At 32.0% G+C, this 22976-nt stretch overlaps 1 protein-coding gene across 1 annotated transcript; it reads left to right on the top strand.

Moving 5' to 3' along the window:
- Positions 1 to 257: 257 nt before the first annotated feature.
- On the top strand, positions 258 to 22635 carry LOC143048888 (uncharacterized). The gene is made up of 4 exons (XM_076222757.1): positions 258 to 944; positions 2290 to 2362; positions 3407 to 3490; positions 22331 to 22635. Exons 1-4 carry the CDS (start codon positions 264 to 266, stop codon positions 22633 to 22635), a joined length of 1143 nt encoding a protein of 380 aa, XP_076078872.1. The 5' UTR covers positions 258 to 263.
- Positions 22636 to 22976: the final 341 nt, after the last annotated feature.

Below are 22976 nucleotides of genomic sequence, written 5' to 3'. Positions count from 1 at the left end.
TAATAGTTTTGCCAAATACACCTAAGATAATCTATGTATGAGGTAGAAAAGCCTTAGTTTTTCAAAAAAATAAAAAAAATGTTAACATTAAATTTATAGATATAACCATGTCAATGACAATTCATGTCAAGGATTGCACAAATTGTGACACGTTATATACATGCCAACACAAAAAGTTCCGAAGTTTTACCTTTTGAGATTTATTATACTATGTATACAGTCCCCTTATTTTTGTAGAGTAGATGAATATTTTCTAAACAAACATGGCTTCTGGAGGACAAGAAGATTTTTTAAAGCGACTTCAACAGTTTTATGGAGATGTTGTGATTAATGTAGTACACGTCTATTTTGAAAGAGAAGTATTAGACAAAACTACGTTTTTTTTGTTTCTTGACAAAAATAAACATGAATTATTTCATGAATTCATTCCAAAGATTCCATGTTGTAAATGTTTTAAATCGAAATCAATAGCATCAGTTTCAAAGACAGGTTGTTTGGATGAATTCCAGTTTGATCTTTTGTATGATCGTTCGGCATGTGCAGAAACTAACCATGAGATTAAAAGGGGACAAAAGTTTCAACAACATTGTGTTTGCAATATAAATCCTAATAGAGTAGAAGTAGCAGACCTTGACATTATACTGATTCGAGCAGTGATTAAAACATGTTGTAAGCGAACCCTTCCTGGTAACCCATTGTGGCTTAAAGAAATTAAGGACGTTAGAAATTATATCGATCACATTGGAAACCCTTCAAGGATATCAAAATCGGATTTTGACGAAAAATGGAGCATACTCGAGGCGAACACTATAGAATTAGCGGCGATAACTGGCAAATCCTTTCGGCACTTGATACAGATGCAGATTCAAAGTCTTAAAACAGTTCATAATACCACTAACGTTATACAAGAAGCGACTGAAAAGGCAAATGATAGTTTAAAAAAGGTAAAAAGTGTTTTTGGCAGCGAAGATTCGCAAAGATGATATCCAACAAACCTTAGGGGAGCTAATTTGTTTGCGGTTTTTGCTGTTAATATAAAACCCAAGTTCAGTAAAATGTCATTTATTTAAGTGATCATTAATTGAGACATGTAAACACTATTAATAGTAGCGAATAAATGACAATTATGGTGGGGTTAAGAAAATACCATAAATCCCCAAAGCGGATCCCCATTCGAGGACTCCCTGTTCAGAACTAGGAAAGACAAATATGGCTCGTTCATAATTTTTATCGTTATATAATGCTTGGAATAATGACATTACTAATAAACAAAATGCAGAACGACCATGTTGACCTTCACAGCTAGTTCATATAGATGATAAAATATGTGAAAATTAGAAATAAAAACCATAGTTAATAATAATCATATAAAAATGTTCACTTAAAAACTCTAAAATGTAAAATGAAAAACAAACAAAAATCATTTTCCAAAACGCTTATGTATTGGATATGCTGAATGGAAAAATAAATGTAGAACAAACCATGTTGAACTCTTCGACTAATTTCTACTATCAAGAGGACATAATGCTATTTACTTGCATACAGAAATTAAAAATCTTATTTATTGCTGAATGGCATTAGACTTTGCTTCATAGTTAGGGGGACTCCTCTAGCAGCTGCCAAAGTTGCAGCATATAAGTGTATGTCAAACCTGATTTTCCAATTTTCTTCGATTGTGAAATCACCGTATGTGACTATTTTTATCTTGACTTTTTCACTGTTTGAAATGATGGCTACCATTGACTTATATAACAGAAACAGGTCACCATTTCAGTGCATATGCGTTCACTGGGATTTTGTTCCGCATTTAATTAAGTAAGTGTCTTTTTTGTTTTATTTGCATTAAATGTTTCATGCAATGTCAGATTCATGCTACTTACATATAATTTAATAAAGTCTGTTCAAAATTCATAAATTGATGAAGAGAAAGCAAATCTGGGTTACAAATTAAAACCGAAAGAAGTTTTTCAACTATAAGTGGAAAACAACGGAACGATAGAAACACATAACTGCAAATAAAACCCAAAAAAAAAACCACGCCAACAAACATAGAAACGGACTATTTGATAACAACTGCAATATTCTTGTCAGAAAAGTTGGAAAGCTTTCTGGACTATTCGATCGCTCAAGTAAAAAAAAATAATAACAAACGAACAATAAAAAAAACCAATTTAGGTCTGATATTCGTTTGCTTTCATTAGTATCAAATATCTTGTTATCTGACGTGTTCATTGAATGCAACAGAAAAAAAATTGCTTCTTGATTCTTTTTTAAAACTATCTATTTCAGGATATTTTAGACGCATTTAGAAATCACCCAGGTGTTACTCAAGATGAAATTGGACAAATTAGTTATCAATTGGGTATGTATATTCACTTATGAACATGGAAAATATACATTTAAAGCTTACTGTCAAGACAGATATCTAAACGACTCTATGGTTTTCAGATCCAAACCATACCAACTTCCGATTTTTATAATGCTGTACATTTAGTCTTAACAACAACTTAAAAGGTATCTTTAAGGTAACATCTAAGGTATCTTTAAGGTAAGGTATTCTTACAGGATTTGACACATTTTAAACTTTTCACAGAGTGAGGAGAAAATTGATTCTACATATTTTCAATGAAGAGTTACCTGTAACTATACAGACAAAAAAAAAACAACCTATGTGTACTGCAAACCAACTAATTTTTGCAAGCGGACGTTTCGCGAATTGTAAAATAACGCATTATCATTTGTCGCGCATATGTAAAATTGCTTTTTCCTTATAGAAATACATCATAACAATAAGAAAATTACAATAATAAATCGCGACGAAGTCAGTTAGAAAGAGCTTAACCCAAAATAGAGTATCCGTTAAAAGATAGTTGCCGGTAATTGTAATCAATATCATATCATATGAATTCTTTCACATGATCAAAATAGATACAGACGAATAGTAATTTAATTCCAAGATGCTCCTATAAATCCTCCCACACGTTTCAAACAAATATAATGTTTAAAATCTAACCGAATATATAGCAATAACTCGTGGAACTACAGCGAACTACCTTATTAATGGCTGCGGAGTGGCTATCCTCTAGAAGAGTCATTTGCAACATGTTATCAGCGCCACATCCAACAGTACCTCCTTTAAGGTTTTTAAATATGTTAATGGGACCGTTAATATTCATCCCTTTTAATAAATATAACTCAATGTTTTATCATTCATATATCTTTTGTAAAAATAAGTTGAAACGCTTTAAGGATTTAGAAGTAAGGTTATGGTTTTCCAATTGTGGTACCTTTCTATTGCAAAAGGTTATCTTCCATTAAAAAAGTTACAGATTATTCTTCGAATAGTCAATCTATTTTTGTAAATGCGTTAAACACAAAGGTAAATCTATTGTTTTTAATTTCATAGACCAGCTCCTTTTCAAGATTACAGACCTTGAAGTTAAAATTTCCACGAAGGAAACATCAGAAGTAATTGAAAATGTACAAAAAGGTAAAACTTTTAGAAAGCACAACTCCCAAACTGCCCAAACAGAGCAGCAAAACCGTTGAAGGTCTATCCAAGCTTAGAGAATGTGATTCTCTAGCTTGAGTTAAATTAGATTAGGAAGAGAAAATTTACTATTAGTAATTTACTTATTGATCTTTGCTTGAAATTCCAAGGAGTTTCCAAGTGATTTAGCAATGCTAAAAAAAAAAGAGGAACGAAAGATACCAAAGGGACAATCAAACTCATAAATCTAAAACAAACTGACAACGCCATGGCTAAAAATGAAAAAGACAAACAGAAAAACAATAGTACACATGACACAACATAGAAAACTAAAGAATAAAGAACACGAACCCCACCAAAAACTAGGGGTGATCTCAGGTGCTCCGGAAGGGTAAGCAGATCCTGCTCCACATGTGGCACCCGTCGTGTTGAAAAGAGAGACGATAAATATCAAATGGATATTCGAACTCATTAAAAAAAATGACAAAGCCATGGCAAAATAAGTAAAAGACCAAAAGAAAAACAGCATCACACAAACAACAACACAGAAAACTAAAGAATTGTCCAACCCCACCAAAATCTGTGGTGATCGCATATAATTGCATTATCAAGAAACTGATGTAATGTAAATTACACACTTATGCTTTATCGTCGGGTACAACAACATATTTGCCTCTCCGCCCCTTAAGGTAGACTCATGGTACACCGCACTCTTGGATTGCATACTCACAGTACATAATCGGTCTAGTTATTTGCCCAAATATGCAAATTTGGAGACAGATTTGCAATTTTATGGTTACACTGTTTATCTATATAAAGACAACTTAGTGATTCATTGAATTATCCAAAATATTAAATTTTATTATAATTTGAAAAAGCATAGTAAAATCTTCATTTTGCCAAAATTATAGAAAATTCTGTCTCAAAAAAGCCTATACTTATGATTTACCTTAACCCTTTCGAAAAGATCATTACGTCTTTTCTTTCGTCTAAGCAAATGTTTCAACTCTTTGGATTGCATATTTCGCAGATTTGTAATTGACAAAAGAGTTTGGAGACTTATCAATCTTTAGTTTGTGCATTGAGGTCTATTAAGGGGTATTTTGAGGGGCATAAAGAAGGGAGGGTTTACTATAGAACCCTATGGGATACATATTTTTAAAAAAAATCAAATAACTATAGCATGAAAATTGTAAATGATTGACACACGCAGTCTTCAGAAATGATCACAGGAAAAGAAAACAAATCAAATGAAATATAGGGTATGTCCCTTGGGGTCATCCTCACCTCCATCAATTTGAGAATGTGCTATCTTGTAAACGCTCGAAATGCCTACCCCATAACCATATATATTCTTGTATGTGATAATAAAATAAATCAAAGGAAATACAGGCTGAGTCCCTGGGGGTCTTCCCCAGCCCGTTCAATTTGAGAATGTGCTATTATCTTTGTAAACAGTCGAGATCCCCACCCCTAAACTGTATATATTCTTGTATGGGACAACAAAACAAATCAAATGAAATAAAAGGAAGTCCATGGGGTCATCCCCACCCCCTCTTGTTTGAAAACTTGTAAACGACCAAGATCCCCATCCCTAAACCATACATATTCTTGTATGTGACAATATACCTTTTTAAATGAAATATAGGGAGAGTCCATGGGGATCACTTCCACCCCCCTCATGTTTGAAAGCTTGAAAATGGTCGAGATCCCCATCCCTTAACCATATATATATTTTTTATGGGACAATAAAACAAATCAAATGAAATATAGGGGAAGTCAACGGGGTTCATCCCCACCCCCTCATGTTTGAAAACTTGTAAACGGTCGAGATCCCCACCCCTAACTATATATATTCTTGTATGGGACAACAAAACAAAACAAATGAGATAAAGGGAAGTCCATTGGGTCATCCCTACCCCCTCTTGTTTGAAAACTTGTAAACGACCAAGATCCCCATCCCTAAACCAAACATATTCTTGTATGTGACAATATAACATATCAAAAGAAATATAGGGAGAGTCCATGGGAATCACTTCCACCCCCTCATGTTTGAAAGCTTGAAAATGGTCGAGACCCCCATCCCTTAACCATATATATATTTTTTATGGGACAATAAAACAAATCAAATGAAATATAGGGGAAGTCCATGGGGTTCATCCCCACCCCCTCATGTTTGAAAATTTGTAAACGGTCGAGATCCCCACCCCTAACTATATATATTCTTGTATGGGACAACAAAACAAAACAAATGAGATAAAAGGAAGTCCATGGGATCATCCCTACCCCCTCTTGTTTGAAAACTTGTAAACGACCAAGATCCCCATCCCTAAACCAAACATATTCTTGTATGTGACAATATAACATATCAAAAGAAATATAGGGAGAGTCCTTGGGGATCACTTCCACCCCCTCATGTTTGAAAGCTTGAACATGGTAGAGATCCCCACCCCTTTAACCATATATATATTTTTTATGGGACAATAAAACAAATCAATTGAAATATAGAGGAAGTCCATGGGTTCATCCCCACCCCTTATGTTTGAAAACTTGTAAACAGTCGAGATCCCCACCCCTAAACCATATATATTCTTGGATTGGACAGTAACACAAATCAAATGAAATATAGGTGAAGTCCCGGGGGTTACCCCACACACTCCTGTTTGAAACTTGTAAACAGTTCCCCACCCCTTAACCATATACATGTTAGCGGAAGTGAAATTATGCATTAAGCTTAATTCCTAGGCAATAAGCTAACGCCTAGGCATTAAGTTATTGCCTGAATTTTTCAGGCATTAAGCTTATTTCCTGAAATCTGGAGATGATTATTCATCCTATTGCTGAACATAATTTTAGGCATTAAGTAAAATCTGGAATTTATGCATATCTTAAGATTTTTTTTTTTTTACATAAAGTCATTTCAACTACATTTCTAATATTACATGGATAAATATGCATTCATTTGACAGATCCTCAAAAATAAGCTTATTTAGTAATTTTAACAGTTAAAAACAGAATTATCGCATAATTTTTTCATGTTTTTGTGGTATTACAAAATATCAAAAACATTTTTTTTTTAAAAGTGACTGTATCCAATTAAAAAAGGGGGCATATTCTTTAAAATAATCAATATCTATTTGAAAATTAGTGTACACTTCACTAGTCGAGCTGGTTGAAAGTGGTCAAAAGAAGACAAAATTAAGATATGATTTTGCTCACACAATTTTCCAATTCATTTTTGTCTCGCTTGACGGAGTCAAAAAGCGAGACATAGGTATGCCGTGTCCGGCGTCGGTGGCGGCATCAACAATGTAGTAGTTTGTGATAAGGTCTAGTTTAGGCGCTTTACCACAGGCGCTCGAGTATATGAAACAAACTTGGGAATTTTCTTTGAGTCGTTAAAATCACTCGAAACTATGTGATACATGCACAGAAGTGATAGATATGTATTATAAATATATAAATATTTACTAAATTTTATCATCGGTATAAAGACATCATTCGTAAATATAGCTCAACATGCAGACTTCTAATACGTTCAAGTATTTCACATCCATTTTTTTATGGAAATATTCTTTATAAAGCACAAAGGTGTCAGTATTCACCTCAGAAACTTACAAAACCTTTGAATAGACTTTTTAAGAAGGGATATAATTACGATACTGTTGTCAAGTCATTAAAGATTGCATATTTTGGCGTTAATATTGAGTCACTGATAAGGTCTTTGCATCGGAACTAAACACATTTATTCTAAAAACAGTTGTTGGCATGACACGGGTTATGTTCTTCTCATATATGTTATGATGGTATGATACTAAACCCCTAACGGGAAGGATTGTGCCTGATGTTCATATGATGACATGTCAGTTAACTGCTAGTAGTCTGTTGTTATTTATGTATTATTGTCATTTTGTTTATTTTCTTTGGTTACATCTTTTGACATCAGACTCGGACTTCTCTTGAACTGAATTTTAATGTGCGTATTGTTATGCGTTTACTTTTCTACATTGGTTAGAGGTATAGGGGGAGGGTTGAGATCTCACAAACAAGTTTAACCCCGCCGCATTTTTGCGCCTGTCCCAAGTCAGGAGCCTCTGGCCTTTGTATGTCTTGTATTATTTTAATTTTAGTTTCTTGTGTACAATTTGGAAATTAGTATGGCGTTCATTATCACTGGACTAGTATATATTTGTTTAGGGGCCAGCTGAAGGACGCCTCCGGGTGCGGGAATTTCTCGCTACATTGAAGACCTGTTGGTGACCCTCTGCTGTTGTTTTTTTATTTGGTCGGGTTGTTGTCTCTTTGACACATTCCCCATTTCCATTCTCAATTTTAAATTTGAATATTTTAATCTACAACAATAAAATTAAAAAAAATATCTATCCTATACCAAGCGCATGTATGGTGAACCACTGGTTGTAAGTCAAAGATATTCGATATGCAGTTGTATTAATATAATTGGTACATCTCATTACCATAGAGAATATATGGCCCCACCCCCTCAGTAATGGTCTTTTGACTTTGAAACTTTGGTTAGTTTTCATATTTTAGTTTCTGATTAGGTCATTTTATAGGGAATCACTAGTGATAAGTTAATGAAAATTGGTATGCAGTTGTATAAGCATCAGCATATCTTATTCCCATGAAGTTTTTTTAGCCCCGCCCCCTCAGGCATGGTCTATTGACTTTGAATTTTTTGATTAGTTATAACGTATTAGTTTGTGATTAGGTCAGTTTATAGGGAACCACTAGTTGTAAGTAAATAATAATTGGTATGCAGATGTATAAGCATTGGTATATCTCATTTCTATGGAGATTATTTGACCCTGCCCCCTCAGTCATGGTCTATTGATTTTGAAAAAAATTTTACTTAGTTTTCATGATTTAGTTTGTGATAAGGTCGGTTTATATAATATGCAGTTGTATTTAAAGGGGCACTAGCTGTCAAATTCATGGTCACCGATTTGACTCAAATTTTCATATTTGATTTATAACAATGTAAAACATTTATCCAAACTATCAAAAGTCTAAAATAAACAGTTTACAGAGCATGGGGTAGATAATATATAGGCTCGTTTCGTGTGTATTTTAGTCCAGACGCCATCTAATTAACTATCGATTTGTCATCAGATGACCATATAAGTAATGTAAACATAAATAAAGATATGAACAGATTAAACCAACACGTGCAATTGGATTTTTATAGGTCTGTTTGATTTCATTTTATAGATTAAAAATAGATGTTTCTCATTGCTTTTAACCGTATAAGAATGATTATATGTGCATCGAATTAAGAATCAAATGATTTACCGTAGTTTCACTTTCATTGTTGACATTCTTTTTTTTAAAATAACTAGTACACGTACAATGCATGCGTTGTCAATCTCTAGCTAGGGGTTAAATTGAAGTTCACATGAATACGGATTTAAAGAGGTCGACTCATTCACTTGCAAGTGAATAACCAAGAATCAATGTTTCTTAGCGTAATTTGACAAAATTGAACCTTTTGGGCTGCAAAAAGCGAATTTTTATTTCACTATTTCACTTTCATTATTGATTGGACAAATAAAAAATCAAACTTTAGATTTTTTATAAATCTCGTAGCTAGTGCCCCTTTAATAGCATTAACACATCGCATTATCATGATAATTATTTGACCCATCCCCTCATTTATGGTTTATTTGCTATATTGACCTCGAACTTTTGCTTCAATTATTTGTATTACTAAAGTAGCTTGTTTTTAGGTTCAGGTTATCTTTATAGAATAAATGGAGAAAACAAATCTGGATTTGGATTTTTTTTGTCAAGATAATAACAAAAATAAGTAAAAATTAATGAAAAATGGGAAAGTCATCAAAACTGGGTACTTTCACATTTTTTTATAGTCATATTGACCCAAAAGTACATCCTTAACTTTTACTTTTTGTGGTTTAACAAAAAATAAAAAGAGATTTTTCCCAAAAAAAAAAGGGAGATTCTATTTAATAATCATAATAATTAATTGAAATGTTTTACTCTTCACTACTCAAGTTTTCATATTTTCAAAGTATTATCTAATGAGTTTAAAATAATATAATTAATAAAATAACACACTCCTGTTTGAAACTTGTAAACAGTTGAGATCCCCACCCCTTAACTATATATATACTTGCATGGGACAATAAGACCATTCAAATGAAATCTAGGTGAAGTCTCTGGGGTCACCCCCTACTGTTTGAAAACTTGTAAATGGTTGATATCCCCAGCACTAATTCATATATATTCTTGGATTGGACAGTAACACAAATCAAATGAAATATAGGTGAAGTCCCGGGGGTCACCCCACACACTCCTGTTTGAAACTTGTAAACAGTTCCCCACCCCTTAACCATATATATGTTAGCGGCAATAAGTGAAATTAGGCATTAAGCTTAATTCCTAGGCAATAAGTTAACGCCTAGGCATCAAGTTATTGCCTGAATTTTTCAGGCATTAAGCTTATTTCCTGAAATCTGGAGATGATTATTCATCCTATTGCTGAACATAATTTTAGGCATTAAGTAAAATCTGGAATTTACGCATATCTTATGATTTTTTTTGACATAAAGTCATTTCAATTACATTTCTAATATTACATGGATAAATATGCATTCATTTGACAGATCCTCAAAAATAAGCTTATTTAGTAATTTTAACAGTTAAAAACAGAATTATCGCATATTTTTTTCATGTTTTTGTGGTATTACAAAATATCAAAAAAATATTTTTTTTAAACTGACTGTATCCAATTAAAAAAGGGGGCATATTCTTTAAAATAATCAATATCTATTTGAAAATTAGTGTACACTTCACTAGTCGAGCTGGTTGAAAGTGGTCAAAAGAAGACAAAATTAAGATATGATTTTGCTCACATAATTTTCCAATTCATTTTTGTCTCGCTTGACGGAGTCAAAAAGCGAGACATAGGTATGCCCAAATTCATGGTCACCGATTTGACTCAAATTCTCATAATTGATTTATAACAATGTAAAACATTTATCCAAACTATCAAAAGTCTAAAATAAACAGTTTACAGAGCATGGGGTAGATAATATATAGGCTCGTTTCGTGTGTATTTTAGTCCAGACGCCATCTAATTAACTATCGATTTGTCATCAGATGACCATATAAGCAATGTAAACATAAATAAAGATATGAATAGATTAAACCAACACGTGCAATTGGATTTTTATAGGTCTGTTTGATTTCATTTTATAGATTAAAAATAGATGTTTCTCATTGCTTTTAACCGTATAAGAATGATTATATGTGCATCGAATTAAGAATCAAATGATTTACCGTAGTTTCACTTTCATTGTTGACATTCTTTTTTTTAAAATAACTAGTACACGTACAATGCATGCGTTGTCAATCTCTAGCTAGGGGTTAAATTGAAGTTCACATGAATACGGATTTAAAGAGGTCGACTCATTCACTTGCAAGTGAATAACCAAGAATCAATGTTTCTTAGCGTAATTTGACAAAATTGAACCTTTTGGGCTGCAAAAAGCGAATTTTTATTTCACTATTTCACTTTCATTATTGATTGGACAAATAAAAAATCAAACTTTAGATTTTTTATAAATCTCGTAGCTAGTGCCCCTTTAATAGCATTAACACATCGCATTATCATGATAATTATTTGACCCATCCCCTCATTTATGGTTTATTGGCTATATTGACCTCGAACTTTTGCTTCAATTATTTGTATTACTATAGTAGCTTGTTTTTAGGTTCGGGTTATCTTTATTGAATAAATGGAGAAAACAAATCTGGATTTGGATTTTTTTTGTCAAGATAATAACAAAAATAAGTAAAAATTAATGAAAAATGGGAAAGTCATCAAAACTGGGTACTTTCACATTTTTTTATAGTCATATTGACCCAAAAGTACATCCTTAACTTTTACTTTTTGTGGTTTAACAAAAAATAAAAAGAGATTTTTCCAAAAAAAAAGATGGAGATTCTATTTAATAATCATAATAATTAATTGAAATGTTTTACTCTTCACTACTCAAGTTTTCATATTTTCAAAGTATTATCTAATGAGTTTAAAATAATATAATTAACATATCTTATTAGTGACTTTATTACCAGTGGATAACATTTTAAACTTCAGTTTTAAGAATGTTATTATATGACAAATATATTTTTATCTTAATGAATAAATGTCTTTTATATACTCGCATTTATATTTTAGGCATTAAGCTTCATGCCTGAACAAAATTTTCAGGATTTAAGCTTAAATCGTAGGACTTAAGACTAATGCCTAACATCATTTAGGCAATAGACTTACTGCCTAGGCGTTAGCTTATTGCCTTATATTTAAGCTTAATGCCTAATTTCACTTATTGCCGCTAACATATATATCCTTGCATGGGACAATAAGACCAATCAAATGAAATATAGGCGAAGTTCCGGGGGTCACTCCACACACTCCTGTTTGAAACTTGTAAACAGTTGAGATCCCCACCCCTTAACTATATATATACTTGCATGGGACAATAAGACCATTCAAATGAAATCTAGGTGAAGTCTCTGGGGTCACCCCCTACTGTTTGAAAACTTGTAAATGGTTGATATCCCCAGCACTAATTCATATATATTCTTGGATTGGACAGTAACACAAATCAAATGAAATATAGGTGAAGTCCCGGGGGTCACCCGACACACTCCTGTTTGAAACTTGTAAACAGTTCCCCACCCCTTAACCATATATATGTTAGCGGCAATAAGTGAAATTAGGCATTAAGCTTAATTCCTAGGCAATAAGTTAACGCCTAGGCATCAAGTTATTGCCTGAATTTTTCAGGCATTAAGCTTATTTCCTGAAATCTGGAGATGATTATTCATCCTATTGCTGAACATAATTTTAGGCATTAAGTAAAATCTGGAATTTACGCATATCTTATGATTTTTTTTGACATAAAGTCATTTCAATTACATTTCTAATATTACATGGATAAATATGCATTCATTTGACAGATCCTCAAAAATAAGCTTATTTAGTAATTTTAACAGTTAAAAACAGAATTATCGCATATTTTTTTCATGTTTTTGTGGTATTACAAAATATCAAAAAAATATTTTTTTTAAACTGACTGTATCCAATTAAAAAAGGGGGCATATTCTTTAAAATAATCAATATCTATTTGAAAATTAGTGTACACTTCACTAGTCGAGCTGGTTGAAAGTGGTCAAAAGAAGACAAAATTAAGATATGATTTTGCTCACATAATTTTCCAATTCATTTTTGTCTCGCTTGACGGAGTCAAAAAGCGAGACATATGTATGCCAAATTCATGGTCACCGATTTGACTCAAATTCTCATATTTGATTTATAACAATGTAACACATTTATCCAAACTATCAAAAGTCTAAAATAAACAGTTTACAGAGCATGGGGTAGATAATATATAGGCTCGTTTCGTGTGTATTTTAGTCCAGACGCCATCTAATTAACTATCGATTTGTCATCCGATTACCATATAAGCAATGTAAACATAAATAAAGATATGAATGGATTAAACCAACACGTGCAATTGGATTTTTATAGGTCTGTTTGATTTCATTTTATAGATTAAACATAGATGTTTCTCATTGCTTTTAACCGTATAAGAATGATTATATGTGCATCGAATTAAGAATCAAATGATTTACCGTAGTTTCACTTTCATTGTTGACATTCTTTTTTTTTAAATAACTAGTACACGTACAATGCATGCGTTGTCAATCTCTAGCTAGGGGTTAAATTGAAGTTCACATGAATACGGATTTAAAGAGGTCGACTCATTCACTTGCAAGTGAATAACCAAGAATCAATGTTACTTAGCGTAATTTGACAAAATTGAACCTTTTGGGCTGCAAAAAGCGAATTTTTATTTCACTATTTCACTTTCATTATTGATTGGACAAATAAAAAATCAAACTTTAGATTTTTTATATATCTCGTAGCTAGTGCCCCTTTAATAGCATTAACACATCGCATTTTCATGATAATTATTTGACCCATCCCCTCATTTATGGTTTATTGGCTATATTGACCTCGAACTTTTGCTTCAATTATTTGTATTACTATAGTAGCTTGTTTTTAGGTTCGGGTTATCTTTATTGAATAAATGGAGAAAACAAATCTGGATTTGGATTTTTTTTGTCAAGATAATAACAAAAATAAGTAAAAATTAATGAAAAATGGGAAAGTCATCAAAACTGGGTACTTTCACATTTTTTTATAGTCATATTGACCCAAAAGTACATCCTTAACTTTTACTTTTTGTGGTTTAACAAAAAATAAAAAGAGATTTTTCCAAAAAAAAAGATGGAGATTCTATTTAATAATCATAATAATTAATTGAAATGTTTTACTCTTCACTACTCAAGTTTTCATATTTTCAAAGTATTATCTAATGAGTTTAAAATAATATAATTAACATATCTTATTAGTGACTTTATTACCAGTGGATAACATTTTAAACTTCAGTTTTAAGAATGTTATTATATGACAAATATATTTTTATCTTAATGAATAAATGTCTTTTATATACTCGCATTTATATTTTAGGCATTAAGCTTCATGCCTGAACAAAATTTTCAGGATTTAAGCTTAAATCGTAGGACTTAAGACTAATGCCTAACATCATTTAGGCAATAGACTTACTGCCTAGGCGTTAGCTTATTGCCTTATATTTAAGCTTAATGCCTAATTTCACTTATTGCCGCTAACATATATATCCTTGCATGGGACAATAAGACCAATCAAATGAAATATAGGCGAAGTTCCGGGGGTCACTCCACACACTCCTGTTTGAAACTTGTAAACAGTTGAGATCCCCACCCCTTAACTATATATATACTTGCATGGGACAATAAGACCATTCAAATGAAATCTAGGTGAAGTCTCTGGGGTCACCCCCTACTGTTTGAAAACTTGTAAATGGTTGATATCCCCAGCACTAATTCATATATATTCTTGGATTGGACAGTAACACAAATCAAATGAAATATAGGTGAAGTCCCGGGGGTCACCCGACACACTCCTGTTTGAAACTTGTAAACAGTTCCCCACCCCTTAACCATATATATGTTAGCGGCAATAAGTGAAATTAGGCATTAAGCTTAATTCCTAGGCAATAAGTTAACGCCTAGGCATCAAGTTATTGCCTGAATTTTTCAGGCATTAAGCTTATTTCCTGAAATCTGGAGATGATTATTCATCCTATTGCTGAACATAATTTTAGGCATTAAGTAAAATCTGGAATTTACGCATATCTTATGATTTTTTTTGACATAAAGTCATTTCAATTACATTTCTAATATTACATGGATAAATATGCATTCATTTGACAGATCCTCAAAAATAAGCTTATTTAGTAATTTTAACAGTTAAAAACAGAATTATCGCATATTTTTTTCATGTTTTTGTGGTATTACAAAATATCAAAAAAATATTTTTTTTAAACTGACTGTATCCAATTAAAAAAGGGGGCATATTCTTTAAAATAATCAATATCTATTTGAAAATTAGTGTACACTTCACTAGTCGAGCTGGTTGAAAGTGGTCAAAAGAAGACAAAATTAAGATATGATTTTGCTCACATAATTTTCCAATTCATTTTTGTCTCGCTTGACGGAGTCAAAAAGCGAGACATATGTATGCCAAATTCATGGTCACCGATTTGACTCAAATTCTCATATTTGATTTATAACAATGTAACACATTTATCCAAACTATCAAAAGTCTAAAATAAACAGTTTACAGAGCATGGGGTAGATAATATATAGGCTCGTTTCGTGTGTATTTTAGTCCAGACGCCATCTAATTAACTATCGATTTGTCATCCGATTACCATATAAGCAATGTAAACATAAATAAAGATATGAATGGATTAAACCAACACGTGCAATTGGATTTTTATAGGTCTGTTTGATTTCATTTTATAGATTAAACATAGATGTTTCTCATTGCTTTTAACCGTATAAGAATGATTATATGTGCATCGAATTAAGAATCAAATGATTTACCGTAGTTTCACTTTCATTGTTGACATTCTTTTTTTTTAAATAACTAGTACACGTACAATGCATGCGTTGTCAATCTCTAGCTAGGGGTTAAATTGAAGTTCACATGAATACGGATTTAAAGAGGTCGACTCATTCACTTGCAAGTGAATAACCAAGAATCAATGTTACTTAGCGTAATTTGACAAAATTGAACCTTTTGGGCTGCAAAAAGCGAATTTTTATTTCACTATTTCACTTTCATTATTGATTGGACAAATAAAAAATCAAACTTTAGATTTTTTATATATCTCGTAGCTAGTGCCCCTTTAATAGCATTAACACATCGCATTTTCATGATAATTATTTGACCCATCCCCTCATTTATGGTTTATTGACTATATTGACCTCGAACTTTTGCTTCAATTACATGTATTACTATAGTACCTTGTTTTTAGGTTTGGGTTATCTTTATTGAATAAATGGAGAAAACAAATTTGGACTGGGATTTTTTTTGTCAAGATAATAACAAAAATAAGTAAAAATTAATGAAAAATGGGAAAATCATCAAAACTGGGTACTTTCACATTTTTTTATAGTCATATTCACCCAAACGTACATCCTTAACTTTTACTTTTTTGTGGTTTAACAAAAAATAAAAAGAGATTTTTCCAAAAAAAAATAGGGAGATTCTATTTAATAATCATAATAATTAATTGAAATGTTTTACTCTTCACTACTCAAGTTTTCATATTTTCAAAGTATTATCTAATGAGTTTAAAATAATATAATTAACATATCTTATTAGTGATTTCATTACCAGTGGATAACATTTTAAACTTCAGTTTTAAGAATGTTATTATGTAACAAATATATTTATCCTAATTGAATAAATGTCTTTTATATAGTTATCAAAAGTACCAGGATTATAATTTTATACGCCAGACGCGCGTTTCGTCTACATAAGACTCATCAGTGACGCTCAGATCAAAATAGTTAAAAAGCCAAATAAATACAAAGTTGAAGAGCATTGAGGACCCAAAATTCCAAAAAGTTGTGCCAAATACGGCTAAGGTAATCTACTCCTGGGGTAAGAAAATCCTCAGTTTTTCGAAAAATTCAAAGTTTTGTAAACAGAAAATTTATAAAAATGACCATATAATTGATATTCATGTCAACACCGAAGTGCTGACTACTGGGCTGGTGATACCCTCGGGGACGAAACGTCCACCAGCAGTGGCATCGACCCAGTGGTGTAAATAGTTATCAAAAGTACCAGGATTATAATTTTATACGCCAGACGCGCGTTTCGTCTACATAAGACTCATCAGTGACGCTCAGATCAAAATAGTTAAAAAGCCAAATAAATACAAAGTTGAAGAGCATTGAGGACCCAAAATTCCAAAAAGTTGTGCCAAATACGGCTAAGGTAATCTACTCCTGGGGTAAGAAAATCCTTAGTTTTTCGAAAAATTCAAAGTTTTGTAAACAGAAAATTTATAAAAATGACCATATAATACTCGCATTTATATTTTAGGCATTAAGCTTCATGCCTGCACAAAAAATTTCAGGATTTAAGCTTAAATCGTAGGACTTAAGACTAATGCCTAACATCATTTAGGCAATAGACTTACTGCCTAGGCGTTAGCTTATTGCCTTATATTTAACCTTAATGCCTAATTTCACTTATTGCCGCTAACATATATATCCTTGCATGGGACAATAAGACCAATCAAATGAAATGTAGGCGAAGTTCCGGGGGTCACTCCACACACTCCTGTTTGAAACTTGTAAACAGTTGAGATCCCCACCCCTTAACTATATACATACTTGCATGGGACAATAAGACTATTCAAATGAAATCTAGGTGAAGTCTCTGGGGTCACCCCCTACTGTTTGAAAACTTGTAAATGGTTGATATCCCCACCCCTAATTCATATACTAGTATATTCTTGAATGGGACAATAAATCATATTTAATGAAATATGGGACAATGGAAATGGTGAATTATGGAAGAAATGTTTGGGCGACTTTGTAACAGCATCCAGTTAAAATTATTTCTTGTTATAAATATGTCTGTTTTTTATGCTCACACGTTTTTGTCAATATAATAAATTGTATGCGACTGTCATTCAAGTCAAAGGTTTAGATACTAGAAGCTTTAGAACCAGATTTAATCCCCCAAATGTCTAAAGTAAGTCAGAAATATGATAGTTGATTTCAATTCGTTTGATGTGTTTGAACTTTAAATTTGATGAAGGTCTTTCCGTTTTGCATTTTCCTTGGAGTACGGTAATTTAGATATTTTCCGTTTCATTTTGATACGCCAGACTCATCAGATGTGATCGAATCGAAACAACTGGAAAGTAACTACTAGTACTGTTTTTATTCATTTCCGTATAAGCAAATAACAAGGTCGTAAAAAACTTTATGTATTTTAGGTAGCACTCCACAGTTAGGTGTGTAGTTTCGCATTTTGGCCCCTGTGGATTTTTCAAATATGAGAGCTAGTGTGCAATAAAATTCATTTTTGGATAGCTGAGTATTAAAATAGCCTTTGTATTGGATTTATATGAACATCAAGAGTATGTAATGTATGTAATATAGGCTGTTTTCTGTATGATAGTCCGTATTTGCATGTCCCTACCATACATTGGTCCGGCAATTATTGTAATGTTTTTTTCCAACTTTTTATCGCACGAACTTTGTGATTGGATTTTACGAAAAAATGAGGCGAAAGACACCCATTTTTTATTTGATCATTAGGAAGATTTATGAAAACAGTTTCTAAAAAGGTATTACTCAAAGGCATTGAAATTCTAGTTTGATCCAAATTTTGGGGGGATATGTGACATGTCCACCCCCCTTTTTGCAATATTTTATGGTAAATAGATGCAGAATGTTGCCATGGATACACATAAAAGGAATTTATTTTCACTCTTTTAACTTTTGAAAATCAAATCTATGGAATATACTGATTACATACATATGCACATGTACAACACAAACAGTTAAGTTAATGTATTAGAAATCCAGGCATAGGAGATGATAAAACATTTTGTGGCTCATTTTTAATTTTATTTTCTAACTGTGGAGTGCTACCTTATGGCACATCAGAAAGCACAGAAATGCACTTTTTAAGATAAAATTGACCACAAATCTTTAGTCTTTTATGTTCTTGTTTTAGTTCTGAAGGTAAAAAATCTGCTAGGAATGCAATTTATGTTTATTTTATTGTTTACTGTCCTTAGCAACCAAATATACACATTTTGACACTTAGACATGTTGCGGTCTTAAATTTGTACTCCATTGGCTTCGCCATTGTAACCAAAGATTGCGCTTTATATGATATCCTCAGAATGTATCGCTTTATATTTTTGAATGCGAATAAGTCAAATAAACATTTTTAGCAGGATTTTATATTATAATTTGGCATTAATTAAATTTAATGATGCCAGTACTGCTAGAAATTTATACCCTGCTTGAGAGCTTCTAAACCATAGTTAGGTATGCTATTTACAGCAAAATTGACCTATAAGTGCTTTCAAATACCTAAAAATTGTACAATTTGTCCTCTTTTAAGGTAATATTATGATTTTAAATTAAGATAATGGGAAAAGTTTTAGAAATTTACCCAAAAATGAGACAGACTTGAAGTTTTTCACTATGATCCAGCATTTATTTTTAAATCACTTTTTGTCGCGTTTCAACATCAACTGCTAACCTTCATAAAATCTTTATTACTGAACCAATTCTAAAAACTAAGGTACCATTTTCATCGTAACAGCTAGTAGAACACAGAAAATATAATAAAAATTGAGGAAGGAGGGGAAAAATTTCACCTTAAGGTAGCACTCCACAGTTAGGTGTGTAGTTTCGCATTTTGGCCCCTGTGGATTTTTCAAATATGAGAGCTAGTGTGCAATAAAATTCATTTTTGGATAGCTGAGTATTAAAATAGCCTTTGTATTGGATTTATATGAACATCAAGAGTATGTAATGTATGTAATATAGGCTGTTTTCTGTATGATAGTCCGTATTTGCATGTCCCTACCATACATTGGTCCGGCAATTATTGTAATGTTTTTTTCCAACTTTTTATCGCACGAACTTTGTGATTGGATTTTACGAAAAAATGAGGCGAAAGACACCCATTTTTTATTTGATCATTAGGAAGATTTATGAAAACAGTTTCTAAAAAGGTATTACTCAAAGGCATTGAAATTCTAGTTTGATCCAAATTTTGGGGGGATATGTGACATGTCCACCCCCCTTTTTGCAATATTTTATGGTAAATAGATGCAGAATGTTGCCATGGATACACATAAAAGGAATTTATTTTCACTCTTTTAACTTTTGAAAATCAAATCTATGGAATATACTGATTACATACATATGCACATGTACAACACAAACAGTTAAGTTAATGTATTAGAAATCCAGGCATAGGAGATGATAAAACATTTTGTGGCTCATTTTTAATTTTATTTTCTAACTGTGGAGTGCTACCTTATGGCACATCAGAAAGCACAGAAATGCACTTTTTAAGATAAAATTGACCACAAATCTTTAGTCTTTTATGTTCTTGTTTTAGTTCTGAAGGTAAAAAATCTGCTAGGAATGCAATTTATGTTTATTTTATTGTTTACTGTCCTTAGCAACCAAATATACACATTTTGACACTTAGACATGTTGCGGTCTTAAATTTGTACTCCATTGGCTTCGCCATTGTAACCAAAGATTGCGCTTTATATGATATCCTCAGAATGTATCGCTTTATATTTTTGAATGCGAATAAGTCAAATAAACATTTTTAGCAGGATTTTATATTATAATTTGGCATTAATTAAATTTAATGATGCCAGTACTGCTAGAAATTTATACCCTGCTTGAGAGCTTCTAAACCATAGTTAGGTATGCTATTTACAGCAAAATTGACCTATAAGTGCTTTCAAATACCTAAAAATTGTACAATTTGTCCTCTTTTAAGGTAATATTATGATTTTAAATTAAGATAATGGGAAAAGTTTTAGAAATTTACCCAAAAATGAGACAGACTTGAAGTTTTTCATTATGATCCAGCATTTATTTTTAAATCACTTTTTGTCGCGTTTCAACATCAACTGCTAACCTTCATAAAATCTTTATTACTGAACCAATTCTAAAAACTAAGGTACCATTTTCATCGTAACAGCTAGTAGAACACAGAAAATATAATAAAAATTGAGGCAGGAGGGGAAAAATTTCACCTTAAGGTAGCACTCCACAGTTAGGTGTGTAGTTTCGCATTTTGGCCCCTGTGGATTTTTCAAATATGAGAGCTAGTGTGCAATAAAATTCATTTTTGGATAGCTGAGTATTAAAATAGCCTTTGTATTGGATTTATATGAACATCAAGAGTATGTAATGTATGTAATATAGGCTGTTTTCTGTATGATAGTCCGTATTTGCATGTCCCTACCATACATTGGTCCGGCAATTATTGTAATGTTTTTTTCCAACTTTTTATCGCACGAACTTTGTGATTGGATTTTACGAAAAAATGAGGCGAAAGACACCCATTTTTTATTTGATCATTAGGAAGATTTATGAAAACAGTTTCTAAAAAGGTATTACTCAAAGGCATTGAAATTCTAGTTTGATCCAAATTTTGGGGGGATATGTGACATGTCCACCCCCCTTTTTGCAATATTTTATGGTAAATAGATGCAGAATGTTGCCATGGATACACATAAAAGGAATTTATTTTCACCCTTTTAACTTTTGAAAATCAAATCTATGGAATATACTGATTACATACATATGCACATGTACAACACAAACAGTTAAGTTAATGTATTAGAAATCCAGGCATAGGAGATGATAAAACATTTTGTGGCTCATTTTTAATTTTATTTTCTAACTGTGGAGTGCTACCTTATATATTTTGACGTAATTAGTCGATTTGGATATGAAGGTTCTTATAACGAAAGACCCTTAGGCATTTCAAAAATAACTCTGAGTCCGCAGTTTGCGTTTGAATTCCTTTTCGAACTACAGCAGTCTTAAAATGAATGTCTTTTGCCAACTTTAGATATAAAAGGAGAAGAACTCAAATGAATTATCATACCTTTTTTGAATGAATTATTAAAAAACACATGGTCTAAACAGGTACCAGGATTACAATTTATTACGCAAGACGCGCCTTTCGTCTTCATAAGACTCACCACTGACGTTCAAATCAAAGAAGTTATAAAGCAAAACAAGTACAAGGTTAAAGAGTTTTATTCTGCTTATTTGTTCGGTTGAATTTCTCTAGGTACCATGAATTGTAGAGAGGGTGATGTCAGCTTAGTTCCATCCCTTGTGTTGTAGAGCACTGTATATTATTTGCAATACATGCTACTTCAAACGAAAATTACACCTTCCATTCATTTAGCATCTCACGTCAGATTTTAATTTAATTTGTCAGTCGTTCTGAATCAAAGATGTGTATGTGTTTTTGTTGGTTTTTTTTTACTTCTTATCTTTGTTTTGTTACCTCGTTAAATGATTGGATATTTCCAGAGAACTCTAAAGTTAAATAATTTTAATAATATTAGTTCATTCGTTTAGAACAAATATCTATATTTTGAATTAATCTTTAAATCAAAACTATGCAAAATATAGGTTTCTAATTTTTTTTATGTTTTATGTCAAATACATTGTAGTGTACAGCGCATTGTACAAAGCTTACTGTGGTTTGCAGTTGCAAATTGTCATCTAAAACGGACAGACCTAACAAAAAATCCACCATAAATATCATCAAAATACTTATATATATATAATTTTTTATTATCTTAAAAGATCCTACAAAGTGCTTTATTCGATGGACACTGTCAACTCCAAGTAGCTGGTGTGTTGAAGATATTAAACGGAAGCTCAGATCTGTAACAGAATTAACAAATTTTACAATTGAATTTGTTTATACCGGATCACTCATAATAGACACGTCAGTCTCCTTTGATTTGATCAGAGTTCCGGAGAAATTTAGTAAAGCTTCCTTAGAATTTCTACAGAGTTTTATTCAGTCTTGTGATATTGATACCACTGTTGCTTATACTGTTGATGTACACATTTTAGCATCGTTTAAACCGTATATGGGTAAGTGAATTTAAACAAATGAATGATTGTTTGTTTTGAATTTAAGTTATCTTTTATTCATTAAAATATGAATACAAACAGAAACTGAAAAGAAAACGTGACGATTTTATAAACACTCTAGCAACGTCTTGCATCTGAAAAAGAACAGAATTATTCGAGACATCTGACATATCCCCATGGAATATATTTAGCTGTATATTATGCCACATTAAAAAAAGATTTCATTGTTAAAACAACATTTACACTGCGTCATGGAGATGTTACTGTTCCTTTGAATTTCAACCTTACACGTAGAAACGTTATCTTCATTTTCCCTTCGGGATATCCCAATTGCAAATCTGCCAATAGC

The sequence above is a fragment of the Mytilus galloprovincialis genome, chromosome 10 (genome assembly GCF_965363235.1).
Source record: "Mytilus galloprovincialis chromosome 10, xbMytGall1.hap1.1, whole genome shotgun sequence".
NCBI lineage: Eukaryota > Metazoa > Mollusca > Bivalvia > Mytilida > Mytilidae > Mytilus > Mytilus galloprovincialis.
The sequence above is the reverse complement of the archived record's forward strand: the minus strand, read 5'-3'. Positions and strand labels throughout refer to the sequence as shown.